General features: G+C 40.6%; 1 protein-coding gene and 1 long non-coding RNA gene across 2 annotated transcripts; both read right to left on the bottom strand.

Annotated features, from left to right (window-relative positions):
• Positions 1 to 2,037: 2,037 nt before the first annotated feature.
• LOC308082179 lies at positions 2,038 to 2,998 on the bottom strand. Its single transcript, XR_013932902.1, has 3 exons — positions 2,893 to 2,998; positions 2,584 to 2,625; positions 2,038 to 2,152 (listed from the first exon to the last, which is right to left on the bottom strand). It is a non-coding gene; the product is annotated as an uncharacterized lncRNA (long non-coding RNA).
• Positions 2,999 to 7,961: 4,963 nt separating this feature from the next.
• On the bottom strand, positions 7,962 to 9,003 carry LOC308082956 (uncharacterized protein; the record flags this gene model as incomplete). Its single annotated transcript, XM_080425036.1, has 3 exons — positions 8,725 to 9,003; positions 8,468 to 8,553; positions 7,962 to 8,315 (listed from the first exon to the last, which is right to left on the bottom strand). The coding sequence occupies exons 2-3, from the start codon at positions 8,513 to 8,515 to the stop codon at positions 7,962 to 7,964; spliced, it is 402 nt and encodes a 133-aa protein (XP_080281162.1). The 5' UTR covers positions 8,516 to 8,553; positions 8,725 to 9,003.
• Positions 9,004 to 23,482: the final 14,479 nt, after the last annotated feature.

Below are 23,482 nucleotides of genomic sequence, written 5' to 3'. Positions count from 1 at the left end.
TCTCCCCGGTTGGAGAGCCAGTAGCCTGCCATGGATATGGAGGTGTAGACCATGTCCCCCCCATGAGCACACAGCACCCCCCCCCTCCACCTCATCCTTCTGGATGTCATCAAACAATCCTCTCAGCAGCATCTGCACGGGGGAAGAAGAAGAGATGTGAAAAGCCTGTGTGTGTGTGTGTGTGTGTGTGTGTGTGTGTGTGTGTGTGTGTGTGTGTGTGTGTGTGTGTGTGTGTGTGTGTGTGTGTGTTTGTGCGTGCGTGCGTGCGTGCAGGCGTGCGTGCGTGTGCGTGTGTGTGCGTGTCTGTCGGAGCACACGTATGTGAGAGTACACGGTGGTAAATAAGTGCATTTAAGTGCATTGCAGTATTGATACTTAGTGGAGTAGAAGTATAAAGTATCGAAAAAATGGGAAAATACTCAAGTAAAGTAAAAGTACCTCAGTACTTGGGAGTAAATAACTGTAACTGTACTAAAGTACAGGTACTTTAGTGTCCATACGCCCACGGCATGCGTGTTTATGCTGAGCTAGAGAACAGCGCTCACTGGGGAGCTTCTTCCTCAGACAGACGTTGTCTCTGCGCTTGAACCCTTCAGCGCAGCGACAGCGGAACGAGCCGTCGTCCACGTTGACACAGAAGTCATCCAGGCCAGGACACTGAGGACAGGCCAGGACACTGAGGACAGGCCAGGACACTGAGGACAGGCCAGGACACTGAGGACAGGCCAGGACACTGAGGACAGGCCAGGACACTGAGGACAGGCCAGGACACTGAGGACAGGCCAGGACACTGAGGACAGGCCAGGACCATCTCACCACATTCATCTATGTCTGCATGATGGCAGGAATGAATGAATGCCAGATACTCACTGATAAGAGTCAACTATACAGCACTGACTGGTTCCCAAACCGTGGGTCGGGATCCATATGGGGTGACGGAGCAATTTTGATGGGTCCTGACTCGCGAGTCCTAAATCCCCCTTTATTTTTTGTTTCCTACATTTTATTAACTATAATTTTTTGAGTTATGAGTTAAAAACAAATTCAAATGTTTTTTTCAAAAGAATTCCATGAAAACGAAATAATAATACATTCATTAATTAGAGGGGGAAAAAAAAGTTTATTGAGTAGTGAAAATAGCAAATCTACAAGCTCACAACACGTCTCATTGCGACGTGTTGTGAGCTTGTAGATTGTTTTTACTAGTTTGAAATGTCTCTTTTGGGAACCATTGATCCACAGCACTCCAGGTGTTCCCCATCCAAATGAGTTCATATAAAGATCAGTTTGAACCACTATTTGACCCCAATTTAGCCACATTATGGTGGAGTAGAAATGAGGCTTTAGTAGACTTCAGTACTTCTACTCCACTACATCTCAGAGGCAAATATTGCACTTTTACTCCACTATAATATAAACATTATTATTATATATAGAAACAGGACCAAAAACAAACCACTGACTCTCACCGTGTTTTGTGAAGGGGCAGCTTACGGACCGCCGTGACCTCTGGTCACGCTCATCCCACCATACCTGGAATACACACACACACGCACACACACACACACACACACACACACGCACACACACACGCACGCACGCACGCACGCACGCACGCACGCACGCACGCACGCACGCACGCACGCACGCACGCACGCACGCACGTATGTATTAGTATTACTATACTTGTGAGGACATTAACATTTTAGATGAGTGATTTTATTTATGCCATTTTTGGAAATTTCTGCATTTTACAATCCTATGCCAGCAACCATTTGTCTTGTGAGGAGGACCAGTGAAAGTGAATATTCTACTATACTTGTGGGGACATTTGAACCCTCTATTAACCCAGTAACCTGGAGACACAGGATGTGACGAGGTATAATGGAATGCTCGTCCTACGTTCCACAACTACACATGGACATAAAATACAAAACGTTATTATGTAAACAGGAAGTGAGATAGAAAAAAAAAAAAACTTCACATGATGAAAGATAATTGCCAACAGAAAGGTTACTTGGCCTTTTCCATTCATGCTTTCCATTCCTCTCATACTGGAGGCAGACAACAGTAGGGAGGCCCTTGTTCTTGTCATCAACATGAAGCTCAACCTGATTCCTCTCCTGATTCATTGTACTGTTGAGTCTGGGGACTGACAGAAAGACAAGACAAAATAAGACTCAATGAGATTTACGTTCAATCTGTGTAAGCTGGTTTCTGACTACAGATCCCTGGTGCAGACTTTTACAACTGTGGTTACTTACAGCTAATAGTAACTAGGATACATAGAGGGGGAAAAATACAAAAAATAACCAGCCATGGCCACTTTGGGGCAGCAATGTTTTCCATCACCACAAGTTAACAAGTATTATCAATAAGTGTTATTATAGTTAACTAAAACTAACAAAATAACAGAAACTGACACGTTGAGAGTTTGTAGATCTGCTATCTTTGCATTTTTTTCTGTTGAATCTTGCTGACTAATGCATATTACAATTTAAAAAAATTATACTAATAAAACTACATTAAAACCACACAAAGAAACTAGCAATCAATGTATTCAAATGATCATGTGTCACTCACCATCACACTCCTCTATGCGTTCCTGTGATGCTTGAGCACAGACTGAGGACAGACAGGAATATGTATAAAACACAATATTCTTTTAGAAACACAGAAAGGTTTGGGTGCTAAAAAGACCAACTCTTTACAAAAATATCAATCTGTTGTGGGGTATTTTGTGTGTGAGCTGTGTAAAGACATAGTAAACTCTTTTAGAAAAGTGCTACAAAAACAACTGCATTATTTTCATCATTATTATTCATGCTAATTTTAGCATTCATGTTCTAATGTTGTGTCAGATATACTGAGTACTGAGTTGACATACTGTACCTTCATCGATAGAAGGCATTACAAGCTCTTCCTTTAGTTTAGTAGAGAGAACAAACACAGACACACTGCTGCTGAACCACACTCCAGACGGCTTAGTGATTACTAAAGTCACCTGTAGATGTGACACACACGAGCGCGCACGCACGCACGCACGCACGCACGCACGCACGCACGCACACACACACAGGGATGGATTATGGCTTGGGCACAGTGTGCACGTGCACAGGGCCCTGAGCCAATGGGGGCCCTTGGATTTAATAGGCTTTTAAAAAAATATATATAGTATTTTTTTTTATTATTATTATTTTTTTTTGGGATAAAAAATTGGTAAAATCAGGCAAAAATAAGAATTAAATAACATAACCCTAACCCTGACCCTAAAACCGAAATAAAGTAACAAAAAAACGCCCAAAAACGCCCAATATAACCGCAAAATTTTGCGCGTGCTCGCTCCCGCGCACGGGTCCGGGTCTCATGCACGCGCGCGGGGGGGGGGGGGGGGGGGGGGGGGGGGTCCGTTGCGATTTTGTGCACAGGGCCCATTTTCACTTTAATCCGTCTATGCACACACACACACACACACACACACACACACACACACACACACACACTCACGCACACACACGCGTACACGCACGCACACAGGCAGAGCAGGGAGAGAGAGAGAGAGAGAGAGAGAGAGAGAGAGAGAGAGAGAGAGAGAGGGAGAGAGAGAGAGAGAGAGAGAGAGAGAGAAAGGGGGGGTTATGCTGAATTTATATCCCGTTGAACGACAGTGCCGCGCGCCTTAAATAGCAGATCTATAAACTCACACATTGTGAGCTTGTGGCACTGTGTCTCTTGATAAAGACTAATCTAATGATCTGTATACTATAGTCAGATGAACATCTAGGAATGAGGCTTTAGGGAAAGCCTTAAAAGTAGAAAGAAATGAAGATAATAATAATGACCTTTAGTGCAGGGGTCTTCCACAGGGGGTCCGGGACCCCTAGGGGGTCTTCAGAGTTACTACAGGGGGTCCGCCAAATCTTTGTGTGATATGATTTTTTTTTACCTTATCCACTTGAAATATCCCTTTTTTGAGGAGAACTTTAGCCAAAAATAGCAGATCTACAAGCTCACAACGCCTCGCAGCGCGAGGCGTTGTGAGCTTGTAGATCTGCTATTTTTGGCAAAGAGGTATAGGTGTAGAGGGAAAAAAGAGCAGACCAAGTAAACAAAAAAAGTTGAATCTGAAACACAATTTTTATACAATATAGAGTAGGGGGTCCCTGCTTCATCTCTCTCTCAGCTAGGGGGTCCTTGGTCTGAAAACGTTGAAGACCCCTGCTTTAGTGTCAAACATGACCACTCCTGAACTACAGGGGGCAGCAGACTCTATTGTTTAGCTGGGGTTTAAAGGTCAAAGTACCTTTTTTTTCTTCTTCATCAGTATGGATCACAGTGACTCTCTACTGCCCTCTGCTGCTCACAGACACTTGTCACAGGACTCAGTCGTATTATAATGATTCAGTTTATTACTGTCCTAATGAGCAGAGGTGTAAAGTAACTAAGTACATTTACTCAAGTACTGTACTTAAGTACAATTTTGTGGATTTACTGGAGTATTTCCAATTTTCAATACTTTTACTTCTACTCAACGGCATCTCAGAGGCAAATATTGTGCTTTTACTCCACGACAATAATTTGAAAACTTTAGTTACTAGTTACTTTGTAGATGTTAAATATTATTACAAATCATACATTAACCACTTCAGCCCTACATAGACTTCGGCTATTTGAAAATAGCAGATCTACAAGCTCACAACACAGCTGTGATGCGACACATTGTGAGCTTGTAGATCTGCTATTTTCAAATGATTTGCTTACATTTTGAACACATGAAATGGAGGATTTCTGCATAATGAGAGTACTTTTACTTTTGGTACTTTAAGTACATTTTGATGACAATACTTTGGTACTTTTACTCAAGTAAAGTTTGAATTCTGGACTTTCACTTGTAACAGAGTATTTCTACATTGCAGTATTGATACTTTTACTTAAGTAAAACAAAATAGTATACTTTTTCCACCATTGAGCACGCACGCACGCACGCATGCAGGCGCACGCACACACACACACACACACACACACACACACACACACACACACACACACACACACACACACACACACACACACACACACACACACACACACACACACACACACACACACACACACACACACACACAGTAAATACAACAGTCAGTGCCACCTATACCGTTTTATTTTATTTACCTCTTAAAATAAGCCCATCATGAATGCCTTATATATATATATATATATATAGTTTAAACAATGCATTTCCTTTGTTCTAAACTTTAGAACAATCAACCCACAATGAGCCTGACACCCCTGTTCTAAAGTCTCATGTAATGATAATAACTCCTGACAGAGTTGTGGTCATCAGTCTGTTTCATTACAGTAATAACAGTAGTATAAAGTAACTAATTACATTTACTCAAGTACTATACTTAAGTACAATTTTGAGGTACTTTTACTTTACTGGAGTATTTCCAATTTTATGTATACTTTTACATCTACTCCACTACATCTCAAAGGCAAATATTGTACTTTTACTCCACTACAATTATTTGAAACTTTAGTTACTAGTTACTTTGCAGATATAAATCATTATATTATAAAACATACATTAACCACTTTAGCCCTATTTTTATACCTAGGCTGTTTGAAATAGGCTTTTAACATGTTATTACTTTTACTTTTGGTACTTTCAGTAAATTGTGTTACCAATACTTTTTATACTTTTCTCAAGTCAATTTTGAATTCCGGACATTTACTTTGTAACAGATTACTTCTACATTGTAGTATTTATACTTTTACTTAAGTAGAACATTACTCCTGACAGAGTTGTGATCGTCACCCATCAGCTCTTTGTGCTGCCAGACGAATAGTACAATATTCTAAGGTATATATAATACTATAATATATATAATATTCTAAACTACAGAGGGATCGATACATACAGCCATATCTTCCCCATAAGAGACATAGACCAGGGGTTTTCAACCGGTGGAGGTCTTACTGTATGGTGTGTGTGTGTGGTATGAAATGTGAGCTTACCATAATCACAGTACTCCTTAATCATATTCCATCATATTCAAACAAAATCACTGTATTTTATTAGATACTATATTGATATTATAGCTATATTTCTCCAGCTCCCTGTGGTACATGAACCCCCCACCACTATTGTGTGGGGTGGGTCTATGATGGACCCACCACGCACAATAGTGGTGGTCCCCAGGTTGCTCTTAGTCAGGATGGTGGTCCCTGGGTCAAAATCAGTTTGAAAACCCCTGACATAGACGAAAGACCAAGTCCAGTGCACTGTCAACCCTATTAGGCAAGACTATCCAGCCTAGACTAGGCGCCAAGTAGGGAACCCTACACACTCCGATCTAGAAGAATCGACCCGGACCTTACGCACCCACTCGTTTACTTTTCTTGGACTCGAGACAGATATCCAGTCATCAATACCTGAAACAGCCATGAAGCGTGCATCAGATGAACGGACCCTACCTGAAATGATCACGGCCGCAAGACAGAGAGCGAGGAGAGGGGTGGGTTACCCCTTTTTTAGGTAACCCACCCTAGGCTCCATGTCCAAGTAGGCCATACTTATGTATTATACTAGTACAAGTCCTGCATTCAAACTTTCATAAATAAAGTAAAAGTAAAAATGTATTAGGGTGAAATCGTACTTAAAGCAACAAATGTATAAATACTAATTATACTAAAGTTATCACATTTATACAAGAATTAAGATACTCCCAAAAGCAGTGCTTATAAATCACCATCAACAATAACATACTATGTACACTTTATTTGATGTATTTTTAAGAACAAGATTAGTTATGAGCAATAAACCACAAACAGCAAAAAAAACATTACAGTATAAACTGACATTAAAATGATCATGCTAACTAAATACTACTAAAGGAGTAGTTCACCTAAAACATTACTTACTTTCTATCAATTACATGAAGCATTGAATTAATAGAGATTTCTTTGTTTTGGTCTCATTCCTGAGACAATACTTTTATGACCGGCGGTCTCTCCTGTAGGAGACTCAAAGGATCTTCCCATCCAAGGTACCCTCAAGGTAGCAAGGACGTTTTTGTTTAGTTTATTTAACAAAACACTCTTCTTGATTATTCCAATAATTGAAAAAAGTAATCGATACAATAAACACTAAGGCGCCGTGTCCACTGAAAGTGTTGTAAGAGCTTTGTATATCATGTCCATAGCACTCACATGCAGTGTTTATTGATGCTCCCACAACGTTCAACAAACTGATCAACCATTGCTGTGCTTGAATGTCCTGATCTGTGTTATTAGCACAACTAGCTTAGCTGAAACAATGCTAAACAATGGACTTCTCATGGCTGTGGTAACGATTCAAAGTCGGGATGTAAATGACCGGGTTGTCAGACACAGCCAGGAGGATCAAAAGAGCAGCGCTCCTCTCCAGAAGATTCCAGCTTGAAGCTACCAGGGTGCAAAGGCAAAAAACACCAGGCGTCAGGAGCGCTGATGCACGATGGTCGGGCGCCTTTATCATAAAAATACATGACAGACTGCCTTTACCATAGAAATACATGACAGACTGTCTTTATCATAGAAATACATGACAGACTGTCTTTATCATAGAAATACATGACAGACTGTCTTTACCATAGAAATACATGACAGACTGTCTTTACCATAGAAATACATGACAGACTGTCTTTACCATAGAAATACATGACAGACTGTCCATAGAAATACATGAAAGACTGTCTTTATCATAGAAATACATGAAAGACTGTCTTTATCATAGAAATACATGACAGACTGCCTTTACCATAGAAATACATGGCAGGCTGGCGCTGCCAACTGAAAAGACGTTCTCTGTGGACATGACCTCTAAGTCAATAGTTAATCAATAGTTTCAGTCCTATTTTTGACCAATTTGAGTCCTAATCACTGTCACCAGCATAGATGAATGTGTCTCCAGTATCAAGTCAGACTTGAGTGATGACAACTGGATGATCCACCTCATACACATGGACTCCTGCTGCTACACTGGGTCCAGCTTCAGAACCTCCTTGTAGATCCACCTCTTCATACTGGTGGTATTCTGTCTCTACTCTGGATCCATCTGGTAGATCTATGTCTTCATACTGGTGGTATTCTGTCTCTACTCTGGGTCCATCTGGTAGATCTATGTCGTCATATTCTTCTTCTTCTTCACTGGGTCCAGCAGCTTCAGCATCAGAACCAGCAACGTTATAATAAACTATCTCAACGTTCTCTCGTCTGACGTTATAATACACCAACTCAACGTTCTCCGCTCCTTCTCTCTGCCCTCTGGTGGCCTGGAGAAACACAGCAGCATACAACTTTAATTTACTGGATCAGATCAGGTTCTCTTCAATAAAAACAGTGCAACATTCCATAACTTCTTCATTTACATTACAATCTTGTATAAAATAAGGATAAATAAAGTTGAATAAAGACGTGTAATTACCCTCCAGAAGCGATAGAGGACACTGATTATCAGCAGCAGCAGCAGCATTATGATAACTTTGGTGATGTTAGATGTTAGATGAGAAGCTGTGAGAGAAATGTGTTAGAACGTCATCAAACATCATCTAAGGAACCACTCTCATTAAAAAAAAATGTATTTCTTAATATGGTAACAATTCATGTTATTGGTTAAATTATATATGCTTCTTTGATTGTGATTCATATTGTAATTTGAAAAGTTAATTTCATTCATATTACCTGTGACAGTGAGAGAGAGGATCTCGCTCTCAGAGGAGAAGTTATGATTAAAAACATTGATGTGAAACACACAGCTGTAATTTCCTTGGTGGGTGTGGTTTGCTTCAGGAAACAGGAAGTTGGCAAACAGTAAGTTGGCAGAATGATTGACAGGTGGCTGGATGTAGGTGTGTGTTGTGTTGAAACTGCTGTAGTTCCCTTGGTGGGTGTGGTCTGCTGCCGGTAACAGGAAGTTGTCAGAATGATTGACAGCTGGCTGGGTGTGGTTGTGTGTTGTGTTGAAACTGCTGTCGTTCCCTTCGTGGGTGTGGTTTGCTTCAGGAAACAGGAGGTTGGTAAACAGGAAGTTGTCAGATTGATTGACAGCTGGCTGGGTTTGGTTTTGTGTTGTGTTGAAACTGCTGTTGTTCCCTTGGTGGGTGTGGTTTGCTGCCGGTAACAGGAAGTTGTCGGAGTGATTGACAGGTGGCTGGGTGTGGTTGTGTGTTGTGTTGAAACTGCTGTCGTTCCCTTGGTGGGTGTGGTTTGCTGCCGGGAACAGGAAGTTGTCAGAGTGATTGACAGCTGGCAGGATGTAAGTGTGTGATGTGTTGGATCCAGTGAAGGTGAGGTGGAAGGAGCCTCCTGGGTACTGTGGCTGGATGGAGCAGCTGATGGAGAAGCTGGAACCCTCCATCACCTGTGGCCCCTGATGCTGGCCCTCAGAAACCCCGTTCATGGAGGAAGAGTAGAAGGTGATGCTTGGATTAAATGGCAGATCTGTAACAAGACAGAGATGATTGACTGAAACAACAGATTTACAAACAGAGAGAAAAAATTACAATACGGTCAAATGAGAGAGAAAAAATATTGGAAATAATTTAATTGTAAACATCATTGTCTCTAAACAGAGAGATGACTCTGTGTCTGATTCTAAACTGAGGAAAATCTTGACAACATAAAGACTCATGTCAAGATCTGCATTAATCAGCTCAGACAGACAGACAGACAGACAGACAGACAGACAGACAGACAGACAGACAGATAGAATAATGTAAATATGCCATTGAGGAAGTCACTGTTTTACCTGAACAGATCACCTCCAGTCTGGCAGTGGAATTACCAGAAACCTTTGTTCCACATTCTCTCAGTGAAGACTCAGACCCAACACAGGAAGATGAAATCCACCAAACAGGTTCACGCGTAACACCAGAATGACACTTTCTTGATAAAGCAGAGCCACAGTCCAGCTGTCTACACACTACAGCTGATGACTTCAGGTTCCAGTCAGACCAACCATCCACTGGTCTCCATGTTCCCTGGTGTTTCATCTCCAGTATACCAATGCAGTTACTGACTCCTCCCACCAACCTGATATCAGCAGACTCTGTACAGAGTCAAGAGAGTAACAAGTAAACATTAAAGAAAACGGTAGCACTTGCTATGCATCCCATGTGTATAACGCATTATATACATGTTTATAAGGCATTATAATCTGCTAATAACCCTGTATAATCAGATGTATAAGAGCTCATAAATAATCATAATGCTTTATAAGCATAACCATAACACATTATAAAGCTTATTATAATGACTTATAAGTTCAAGTATAAATGCATTGTATTATGCTTATAACACGTGATAATTACAGTTATAAATATTCATAACAACGTATAATGCAATCATAACACATTATACAGCATGTTATAATGACTTATAATATCAAGTATTATAATTCTTCATAATTGCTACCGACTTGGTAACATTTGCTATGCAACCCAAAATGTATTTTCATAGTTATAATCCATTATAATCAATCCTTTATACTCACTGATATAACGCATTATAATGACAGTTATAATGCATTCTAAGTGATAATAAGGCATTATAACAGTGATTAAAATGCGTTATAACAGTGAATATAAGGCATTTTATATGTTATAATACATCATTATTAAATGATCACAAAGTAACAAATGGCCACTTATGATAACTTATGATCATAGTGTAATGCATTATAACAGCAATTATAAAGCAGTATAACAGTGATTTAAAGGCGATAAAAATGTAATAATAACAACTTATAAAATGATCATAATGTCACAAATGTTCACTTTATAATAACTTATAATCACTGTATAATGCCTTATAAGTGATAATAAGGCATTATAAATGTGATAATAAAGCCTTAGAAAATTATCATAAAGTAACAAATGACCGCTTATAATAACTTATAATCGTAGTATAATGCATTATAATAATGCATTATAATGGTTATGATGATAATAAAGCATTATCAATTGATTATAATGAATTATAACTATAAGAATTAATTTGGGATGCAAAGCAACTGTTACCAATTTGGCAGCAATTATGAAGTATTATAACAGTTTGATACTTTTAAGTCATTATAAAAGGCCTTATAATGTGTTATGGTTATGGTTATAAAGCATTATGAGTATTTATGAGCTCTTATAAATCTGATTAGACAGGGTTATGAGCAGATTATAATGCCTTATAAGTATGTTCATGATTCGTTATACACATAGGATACATAGCAAGTGCTACCAAGAAAACAATTCAATTTCATTAAGTTTAGTTTTAGTTAGTTTGTATTTTACCTAAGCAGGTGAGTTCAACAGTCTTGTTAGGTGTGCTGGTGCTTCTAGTTGAGTCTGAGGTTCTACAGTCCAGGAGAACAGACTCGTTGCCTTCACAATGGAACTCTTTGGTCCACATTGAAGTGTTCACTTCTCCATAGAGCGCCCCCTGGAGGACTGAAGGAGCCCCACAGCCAAGCTGCCTACAGACCACCTCTGCATCCTGCTTGTCAAAGTCACCTTCACACACTGAGACCCACGACTGATTAGACTTCACCTCCACTCTGCCTGAACATGAACTAGTCCCATTCACCAACCTCACTGACTCTGGAGAGAGAGAGAGTAGTACATTTCAAGTCGTACACTTTGATAGGCTGATGATAAAAAACATGATGGTCAGCGGTATTAACAATCACTCTCATTACTGCTGTTAAAAAAAACACAATTCAAAATGAACACCGAGAGAAGTTGCCGTCAGAGACCCATAATAATATTTAGATATATTTGTTATTGTGATATCACGATAATGACAATATTGTTGCATCACTACAAAACAATATATACAATAAAAATACATGAACACATTCATATTTCGTTCATAACCTCCTGGGGTTGCAGTAGTGGGGTTGCAGCACCCAGAGCTGAGGGTGCAGCACCCAGGGCTGAGGGTGCAGCACCCAGGGCTGGGGTTGTGGCCGTACCCTGTAAATATTACTGTTGTTAAAGAAGTAGTAGTTTGTTACCTGAACAGATCACCTCCAGTATGTACAAGGAAGTAGCAGACATCTGTGTTCCACACTCCCTCAGTGAAGACTCAGACCCAACACAGGAAGATGTAATCCTCCACGTAGGTTTATGTGTAGAACCAGAACTCCTTTCTGTTGAAACAGCAGAGCCACAGTCCAGCTGTCTACACACTACAGATGATGACTTCAGGTTCCAGGCAGACCAACCATCCACTCGTCTCCACTCTCCCTGGTGTTTCATCTCCAGTAGACCAGTACAGTTATTGGTTCCTTCAACCAACCTTACATCATCAGACTCTGTAGAGCCAAGAAAGTAAAGGTAAAAACACCCCAAACTATTACGTTCATTATACAATGATAACCCAAACCTAAAGTGTAGTTTGCTTTTTACCTAAGCAGGTGAGTCCAACAGTCTTGTCAGGTGAGCTGGTGTTTCTAGTTGAATCTGAGGTTCTACAGTCCAGGAGAACAGACTCGATGCCTTCACATTGGAACTCTTTGGTCCACATTGAAGCATTCACTTCTCCATAGAGCACCCCCTGGAGGACTGAAGGAGTCCCGCAGCCAAGCTCCCTACAGACCACCTCTGCATCCTGCTGGTCAAAGTCACCTTCATACACTGAGACCCACGACTGATTGGACTTCACCTCCACTCTGCCTGAACACACACTAGTCCCATTCACCAACCTTACTGACTCTGGAGAGAGAAAGAGATTTTTAAAGATAATTTCACAAATCCACTATTGCCTATATATATGAATCCATTATGGATGCATTTTGAAATCTAAACACATCACGCACAAGTATTTTAATGAACCCTTAAACACACACACACACACACACACACACACACACATACACATACACATACACACACACACACACACACACACACACACACACACACACACACACACACACACAGAATGACAAATAGCAATATACTCAGCCTAGAATGAATTCATACATATGGAAATACATAATTAATCAATAAAAACATTCACAATTAAGTAAAGAGGGAAAGAAAACAACTAAAAACTAATCATCATCAGATCCTCCTCAATTGCTCATAGGAGACTAAAAGCCTCCATGAATGATTAAATAAGTGACTTTAAAGATTGGTGTCATTGTTCAGGTCATTGTTTTTCATTACCTGAACAGATCACTGTGGGTCTGCCTGTAATCAAACCTTTCCGTTTGATACCAAAAGTCTCCATCATGACACAGTCGCTCAGTGAAGACTCAGAACCAGCACAGTAAGGTGTAATCCTCCATACAGGTTGATGTGTAAAACCAGAACTCCTTTCTGTTGAAACAGCAGAGCCACAGTCCAGCTGTCTACACACTACAGATGATGACTTCAAGTTCCAGTGAAACCCACCATCCACTGGCCTCCATTCTCCCTGGTGTTTCATCTCCAGTTTACCAGTACAGTTACTGATTCCTCCCACCAACCTGACATTATCAATCACTGTAAAGTGGCAATAGCGTAAACATTAATGCAATACAATTACTTATTATAGAATATTAAACCAAAGCAAGCAAATAGCTCATCTTTTACCTGAACAGGTGAGTTCAGCAGTCTTGTTAGGTGAGCTGGTGTTACTAGTTGAGTTTGAAGTTCTACGTCCAGGAGAACAGACTCGTTGCCTTCACACTGGAACTCTTTGGTCCACATTGGAGTCTCAACTTCTCCATAGAGCGCCCCCTGGAGGACTGAAGGAGCCCCACAGCCAAGCTCCCTGCAGAACACCTCTGCATCCTGCTGGTCAAAGTCACCTTCACACACTGAGACCCACGACTGATTAGACTTCACCTCCACTCTGCCTGAACACACACTAGTCCCATTCACCAACCTCACTGACTCTGGAGAGAGAGAGAGAGAGAGAGAGAGAGAGAGAGAGAGAGAGAGAGAGAGAGAGAGAGAGAGAGAGAGAGAGAGAGAGAGAGAGAGAGAGAGAGAGAGAGAGAGAGAGAGAATTATTACTTAAAAGGTTAAATCATTTAACCACAACAGAGGATACATGATTACTACATGAAAGCATTGTAAACGCAACAGATACAAGTTGTTTAACTGTACCTCTATACACACAGAGATGAAGACACATATTAAATGTTATATGATCTTTACAATGTATTGATACACATAAACATAAATTACTAACAGTTACCATAAACAAACAGAAAGAAACAAACAGAGGAAAAACAACATTAACAAAACAATGCTAGTCATCATCATCATCATCATCATCATCATCATCATCATCATCATCATCAAGAGCTCATGGAAGTCTAACCTCCATACTCTTTCTATTTGACATCTAACATTATCTCTTAACTAGCGCTGTGGTGTCACCTAGCACTATCACTGTAAAGTGGCAATAGCCTAAACATTAATGCAATACAATTACTTGTATTATAGAATATTAAACCAAAGCAAGAAAATAGCTTGTCTTTTACCTGAACAGGTGAGTTCAACAGTCTTGTTAGGTGAGCTGGTGTTACTAGTTGAGTTTGAAGTTCTACAGTCCAGGAGAACAGACTCGTTTCCTTCACACTGGAACTCTTTGGTCCACATAGGAGTGTCAACTTCTCCACAGAGCGCCCCCTGTAGGACTGAAGGAGCCCCACAGCCAAGCTCCCTACAGACCACCTCTGCATCCTGCTGGTCAAAGTCACCTTCACACACTGAGACCCACGACTGATTAGACTTCACCTCCACTCTGCCTGAACATGAACTAGTCCCATTCACCAACCTCACTGACTCTGGGGGGGGGAGAGAGAGAGAGAGAGAGAAATAATTACTACTTAAAATATTAAATATTTAACCACAACAGAGGACACATGATTACTACAAGTTGTTTAAATGGCGAGATCAATACAGCACATAACGCTTTCCGATTGTGCTGATGTGAAAGCACTGAGCGGCCTTAATAAGCAGGATAGTCAATGGGGAGCAGGTCATTATTGAGAAATAAACCCGGCAGGGTGATTAGACCCCAATTGCTAGCCTGGGATCCAGCCTGATTCACTACGTTCGGCTGATTTATTTTTCTCACTTCATTTATCAGTCTGGCCAGCCTCCATTTGAGTTGTATTTTAATGACGTAGGCAAGTCAGGAAGTGACACGAGTTTTACATTGGACAACACTGGTCCCGCCAAAGACCAATCAGAAGCCGTGGGTTGTTTTCACCCGTGCTGTGCACAGAGATAAGACTTTCCAGACTGTATGGCGAATGAGAAACAAAATCCGCCGAACGTAGCGAAGCAGTCTGGATCCCAGGCTACCAGATTGCTGCTGTGCTGCAACAAAAACATCTGATCAGATATATGTGAGCAGCAGTAGCACTAGTGCACAAGAACTGTTAAAGAGAAGCCTCGTTTGTTTTAACAACCACTCATCAAACAGGCAAGACAGCGGACATTTGTTCTTGGATTTCATAGGAGTAATGAAGGATGAAGTGCATTAATATATATGGAAGTAATGCCCCTCTCTCTCTCTCTCACGCACACACACACGCACGCACGCACGCACGCACGCACGCACGCACGCACGCACGCACGCACGCACGCACGCAGGCAGGCAGACTTTGTAGAGTAAGCAGTAAAACATATAACAAGACCTTCAAGACTGTAATCTATAATCAGTTTTTCTTCTTTCATCTTTGTTTACCTGTTGAGTTGTGTGTTGGTTTAACTTGGAGAGCTGAGGAGAACAATCATCAAATAAATGAGTTTCACTGTAACAGAGTACATGGATCCTCTCTACCAATACAGCAGCTTGTTGATGTATTCAAATACAGGACAAGATGTCCCTTGTTTCTCCCATTTGATTATATTTATTGATGAAAATAAGGTGTATTCAGGAATATAAATTAACAGTTTGTTTGGATGATTGCAAATAACTTTCATTTTGTTAACTGTGATTCTAATAACTGCATTATGCCAAGAGATAATCCATTGGACTGAATTGAATTTGGATATAAAGATTTCTTCACTCTCCTAATGTTATTACAAATGTATGCAGCACTTTTAGATTCATATCACATATAATACTTCATATTTTAATAAGTAATAATCCAAGTAAAAGTTATAGTTTATCTTTTACCTGAACAGGTGAGTCCAACAGTCTTGTCAGGTGAGCTGGTGTTTCTAGTTGAGTCTGAGGTTCTACAGTCCAGGAGAACAGACTCACTGCCTTCACACTGGAACTCTTTGGACCACATTGGACCCTCCACTTCTCCATAGAGCGCCCCCTGGAGGACTGAAGGAGCCCCACAGCCAAGCTGCCTACAGACCACCTGTGCATCCTGCTGGTCAAAGTCACCTTCACACACTGAGACCCACGACTGATTAGACTTCACCTCCACTCTGCCTGAACACACACTAGTCCCATTCACCAACCTCACTGACTCTGGAGGGAGAGAGGGAGAGCGGGGGGGGGAGGGGGATTTATTGCATAATATGGAGAGAGAGTGAGCGTTATAATCTAAAATATGTATGTATTAAACTACAACAATGGAAACATGCATCTTTAAGGAATGCATCTGGAACTTTACATACTATAAGTCTAAACATAGATCTGCTCTACTATCAAGTCATGTGACTCAATCTGCATTTATATAGTAAAATAACATCACAAGACAACTTAAATAACAAATGGAGTTATGTACACGTGTCAAATCATTATTTTAAATGCACTGAATAAACTGTGAACTCCAGATGAACAGACATGGCACATTTTAAATGCATTCTGATATTGACGCAACTTTTAAAACATATATATATATATATATATATATATATATATATATATAGAGAGAGAGAGAGAGAGAGAGAGAGAGAGAGAGAGAGAGAGAGAGAGAGAGAGAGAGAGAGAGAGAGAGAGAGAGAGACACACACACACAGATATGCACAGTAGAGACAAGCTATAGAGTGTGTGAGAGAGAGAGCAATGATATAAGAGAGTGTAAAGATTAGTGTCTTTGTTGAAGTAATTGTTTTACCTGAACAGTTCACCTTCAGTGTGACAGTAGAATCATAAGACTTTACTGGTCCACACTCCATCAGTGAAGACTCAGAGCCAACACAGGAAGATGGAATCACCCATCCAGCTTGACGCGTAGAAAGAGAAGTAAATTCTGTTGAGACAGCAACGCCACAGTCCAGCTGTCTACACACTACAGATGATGACATCCTGTTCCAGTCAAACCAAGCCAACAATGGTCTCCACTCTCCCTGGTGTTTCATCTCCAGCATGCCACTACAGTGACTGGTTCCTCCCACCAACCTGACATCATCAGACCCTGTACAGAGAATAAGCAGTAAAAAGTATTACTTTAATTAAAACACCTTCAAGACTGTAATCTATTTTCAATTGTTCTTCTTTCATCTTTGTTTACCTGTTGAGTTGTGTGTTGGTTTAACCTGGAGAACTGAGGAGAAAAATCATCAAATATATGAGTTTCACTTTAACAGAGTACATGGATCCTCTCTACCAATACAGCAGCTTGTTGATGTGTTGGAATACAGGACAAGATGTCCTTTGATTCTCCTGTTTGATGATATTTATTTGATATCCACACGCTGGGAATGAGTGAAGGATGAAATGTATGACTTATATAAAAACAGATGAAAATAAAATGTATACAGGAATGAAAATTAACAGTTTGTTTATAACAAATAACGTTAATTGAATTGAGTGATATTGATATCTTCACTGTCATAATGTTAACTATATGCAGCATTTTTAGATTCTTATCACATCTAATACTTCATATTTTGGAAAGTAATTATTCAAACCAAAATGTAGTGTATTTTACCTGAGCAGGTGAGTTCAACAGTCTTGTTAGATGAGCTGGTGTTTCTAGTTGAGTTTGAGGTTCTACAGTCCAGGAGAACAGACTCGTTGCCTTCACACTGGAACTCTTTGGTCCAAATTGATGCATTCACTTCTCCATAGAGCGCCCCCTGGAGGACTGAATGAGCCCCACAGCCGAGCTGCCTACAGACCACCTCTGCATCATGCTGGTCAAAGTCACCTTCACACACTGAGACCCACGACTGATTAGACTTCACCTCCACTCTGCCTGAACACACACTAGTCCCATTGACCAACCTTACAGACTCTGGGGGGGAGAGAGAGAGAGAGAGAGAGAGAGAGAGAGAGAGAGAGAGAGAGAGAGAGAGAGAGAGAGAGAGAGAGAGAATTAATTAAACCAAAACAGAAGTTGCATGTACACTGTATGAATGCATATGGAACTCTAAACACATCAGATACAAGTTGTTTAACTGTACCTGTAACTGTACACAAAGATAAAAAGACAAATATTAAATGATACCTAAAATGAATAGATTACACATCAATATAAATTACTAACAGTAAACCCATAAACAAACTGAATTCATATTTCATTACTCAATGAGAAAGACAATAACTAAAATAACACAATGTCAATCATCATCATCATCATCATCATCATCATCATCAGTCATCCTCTAGAGCTCATAGAGGTCTGAGCTCCATACTCCACTGTAAGACCTGGTCCTGTAACCAATTCTACAGAGAGACCATCTCTGCTCTATTCTCCACTCTTGTGACTCAACATGTATGTTTCTACTAAACATCACCACAAGCACCTTAAATAATACATTGATTTATTTAAATGTAACTAATCACTATTTAGTAAACCCGTTCAGGTAGTGGTTCCGCCCACCAACCTGACATGATCAGACTGTACAAAGAGTATGCAGTTAAACAAAGTCTTATTACACTTTTAGATTCATATCACATATAATAGCTCATATGTTGGTAAGTAATAATCCAAACCAAAGTATAATTTATCTTTTACCTGAGCAGGTGAGTTCAACAGTCTTGTTAGGTGAGCTGGTATTTCTAGTTGAGTCTGAGGTTCTACAGTCCAGGAGAACCGACTCGTTGCCTTCACACTGGAACTCTTTGGTCCACATTGAAGCGTTCACTTCTCCATAGAGCGCCCCCTGGAGGACTGAAGGAGTGCCACAGCCAAGCTCCCTACAGACAACCTCTGCATCCTGCTGGTCAAAGTCACCTTCACACACTGAGACCCACGACTGATTAGACTTCACCTCCACTCTGCCTGAACACACACTAGTCCCATTCACCAACCTCACTGACTCTGGGGGGGAGGGAGGGAGAGAGAGAGAGAGAGAGAGAGAGAGAGAGAGAGAGAGAGAGAGAGAGAGAGAGAGAGAGAGAGAGAGAGAGAGAGAGAGAGAGAGAGAGAGAGAGAGAGATGAATACATCATTTAGAAGAAATACAAATCTAAAGGGTCCCATCGTATGCAGTGTTAATGAAATATTAATTCATTAAAACAAAACAGAAATTACATGAATCCTATATGAATGCATGTGGAAGTTGTTTAACTGTACACACAGAGGAGGACAAATATTACATGATATAATACGATGATATAAATGATATATTAATATGATAATAATACCTAAAATGTATAGAAACGTAACAATATACATTTTTAACATAAGCCAATAAACAAACTGGATTAATATTTCAATACTCAAAGAGAAAGAAAATAACTAACATGAAACAATGTCCTCCTCTAGAGCTCATATACGTCTAACTAACATGAAACAATGTCCTCCTCTAGAGCTCATATACGTCTAACTAACATGAAACATTGTCCTCCTCTAGAGCTCATATACGTCTAACTAACAAAAAACAATGTCCTCCTCTAGAGCTCATATACGTCTAACTAACATGAAACAATGTCCTCCTCTAGAGCTCATATACGTCTAACTAACATGAAACAATGTCCTCTTCTAGAGCTCATATACGTCTAACTAACAGGAAACAATGTCCTCCTCTAGAGCTCATATACGTCTAACTAACATGAAACATTGTCCTCCTCTAGAGCTCATATAAGTCTAACTAACATGCAACAATGTCCTCCTCTAGAGCTCATATACGACTAACTAACATGAAACAATGTCCTCCTCTAGAGCTCATATACGTCTAACTAACATGAAACAATGTCCTCCTCTAGAGCTCATATACGTCTAACTAACATGAAACAATGTCCTCCTCTAGAGCTCATATACGTCTAACTAACATGCAACAATGTCCTCCTCTAGAGCTAATATACGACTAACTAACATGAAACAATGTCCTCCTCTAGAGCTCATATACGTCTAACTAACATGAAACAATGTCCTCCTCTAGAGCTCATATACGTCTAACTAACATGAAACAATGTCCTCCTCTAGAGCTCATATACGTCTAACTAACATGAAACAAAGTCTTCCTCTAGAGCTCATATACGTCTAACTAACATGAAACAATGTCCTCCTCTAGAGCTCATATACGTCTAACTAACATGAAACAATGTCCTCCTCTAGAGCTCATATACGTCTAACTAACATGAAACAATGTCCTCCTCTAGAGCTCATATACGTCTAACTAACATGAAACAATGTCCTCCTCTAGAGCTCATATACGTCTAAAGGTCCTTACACACCGGGGCGATTTTTTTCATGCGAATAATAAGTTTTTTTTAAAAACCTTATAAAGTCAATGCAAGCTTCCACACCAGTTTCGCGGAGCGAAAAAAGCGTCTTTTAATTATTCGGAACGAGTCCGAATTTTGCGTATATTCGCATATTCGCCGGTGTGTAACCGCCTTAACTAACAAGAAACAATGTCCTCCTCTAGAGCTCATATACGTCTAACTAACATGAAACAATGTCCTCCTCTAGAGCTCATATACGTCTAACTAACAAGAAACAATGTCCTCCTCTAGAGCTCATATACGTCTAACTAACATGAAACAATGTCCTCCTCTAAAGCTCATATACGTCTAACTAACATGAAACAATGTCCTCCTCTAGAGCTCATATACGTCTAACTAACATGAAACAATATCCTCCTCTAGAGCTCATATACGTCTAACTAACATAAAACAATGTCCTCCTCTAGAGCTCATATACGTCTAACTAACATGAAACAATATCCTCCTCTAGAGCTCATATACGTCTAACTAACATAAAACAATGTCCTCCTCTAGAGCTCATATACGTCTAACTAACATGAAACAATGTCCTCCTCTACAGCTCATATACGTCTAAGCTCCATACTCTAAGTCTAAGACCTGACTAGAGCTCATATACGTCTAAGCTCCATACTCTAAGTCTAAGACCTGACTAGAGCTCATATACGTCTAAGCTCCATACTCTAAGTGTAAGACCTGGCACAAGACACCGTAAATAACTAATGGTGTTCTTTACACATGATTAATCACTGTTTAGACAACCAGTATAGTTACTGGTTCATCATCATCAGACTATGTACAGAGTAAGCATTAACACATATTACTTTCATTACAACATTACATCATTGTACAACACTGTAATCTATGATCAGTTGTTCTTCTTTTCATCTTTGTTTACCTGTTGAGTTGTGTGTTGGTTTAACCTGGAGAGCTGAGGAGAAAAATCATCAAATAAATGAGTTTCACTGTAACAGAGAACATGGATCCTCTCTACCAATACAGCAGCTTGTTCAAATACAGGACCAGATGTCCTTTGTTTCTCCTGATGATGAAATGTATGATTTATACCAAAACAGATTAAAATATGTATGCCGTATTGACAACAGTTTTAGAAAATATAGTTTGTTTGTTTGCGCAAATACAATTAATTGTGTGAAAAATCTAATTGCTGCATAATGCCAAGGGATAATCTGTTGAACTGAAATGACCTCTTCACTAATCTAATGTTATTACACATAATTATTTATTTAGATTCACATTTGACAGTTGTTTTGGACACTAAAAAGCAAGCCATGCACCTGCTACTCTTTTTTTGTCTCCGCCAGGCCGAAAGGCATGGCGAGAGAGTATGTTTTCCCCCCTGTCCGTCCGTCCGTCCGTGTGTCCGTCCGTGTGTCCTGTCCTGTCCGTGTGTTACCAGCTAATCTCCGGCACCGTTGGCCCGGTCGCTGCGAAACTGTGCACACACACTCCCTGGATGCCAATTCAGAACCTCTGCCCCAAATTTTTCACATGGGCCTGTTATAGCGCCACCAGGAGGCCGATTTGTGCAAAACCCATTTACTCCTACAGATTTTATCCAAACATCACGCAAATCGGTACACAGTATCTCTATAGTCATGTGATCAAGACGGATCGATCCGATATTTCATATTCCATCCTGATTGGCTAAGGTTGGCTTCCAAAGTTTGCAGGATTGATCCGTTTTGAACAAAATGTCTCAAATCATGAACACAGCGTGCGATTTCCGTGAAAACTTGCACACACATTTCCACTAGGCCGAGGAAGAAATGCCACCCTTTTCACATTGGCCTGTTATAGCGCCACCAGGAGGCCACAATAACCTACCTGACCTGGCGGAGACCTTTTTTTCTATCCCACGATTTTGTAACCCTTATTTTTCACCCGGTGCCAATTTTCTAAGTGATCCTGGGCGCTACACTCCCCTCACCAGCCTAGGGAGGCCTGGGCCGAGCTCATGCCTCCTTCAATGCATGAGAGCCAACTGACCTTCTTGTCACCTGACAGGGGGGAGTTTCCCCGGTTGGACGTAGCGCGTGGAAGGAACACGTTATTCCAACCAGTTCCCTTCCCCTCCATCAGTCTTGGGGGAGGCGGTATAGCGACCAGGATTACTACATGTTTTTTTTAGGGTATTAACTACCCTGAGAGACACGGGCAGAACATGCAAACTCCACACAGAGTAGGCCCTTTCGCCAACCCCACCTAGGGTATGGGCGCTGATGACGCGGAGGAGAAGACACGCCCCCAGCGCCCACAGCGTCCCCGGCGGGAATCGAACCCAGGACCTTCTAGCTGTGAGGCGACAGCGCTACCGACTGTGCCACCGTGCCCGCACCTGCCACTCTGTGTGTTGTAACTTCATCTTATTAGTAGAGGGTACTAACCACCAAAAATGGCCAAATCGTTACGCGGCGGATAAAAGCATGAAATTTGATACAGGTGTCCCTTGGGTCATCCTAAAACATCCTAGAAGGGGTGCCCCAAAAAATCTTAAAGAGCTGGTGCCATGTTTTTGCACTTTTTCTGTTTTTCATGTGTCTATGAGGTTGATAGAACTTCATTAAGCCCCCCGGTGGTGTTTTTATGGTGTTTTATGTCTTCTCTGACTATTTGGAGTTTCTTCCTGGAGGCTGAAACCTTGAGGGTCAAACGTGCCAATAGAGAAACAGCACTTTAGTGACATCACAAAGCCATACCCTCCCCCTCATTATCATAACACAACAGGTGTGGGCATGAGGAGGAGGAGGGACTAGGACAGGTGGGTGGTGCTAAGGTGGTGAACCAGGTGTACTTAATGAACTGGTGTGTGTGTCTACATAAAAACTACATTTTAACACTTACTGTACACTTTCTTTTTGTTGAAA

This window comes from Gymnoscopelus braueri (genome assembly GCF_963280865.1).
Source record: "Gymnoscopelus braueri genome assembly, chromosome: 3".
NCBI classification, from domain to species: Eukaryota; Metazoa; Chordata; class Actinopteri; order Myctophiformes; family Myctophidae; genus Gymnoscopelus; species Gymnoscopelus braueri.
The sequence above is the reverse complement of the archived record's forward strand: the minus strand, read 5'-3'. Positions and strand labels throughout refer to the sequence as shown.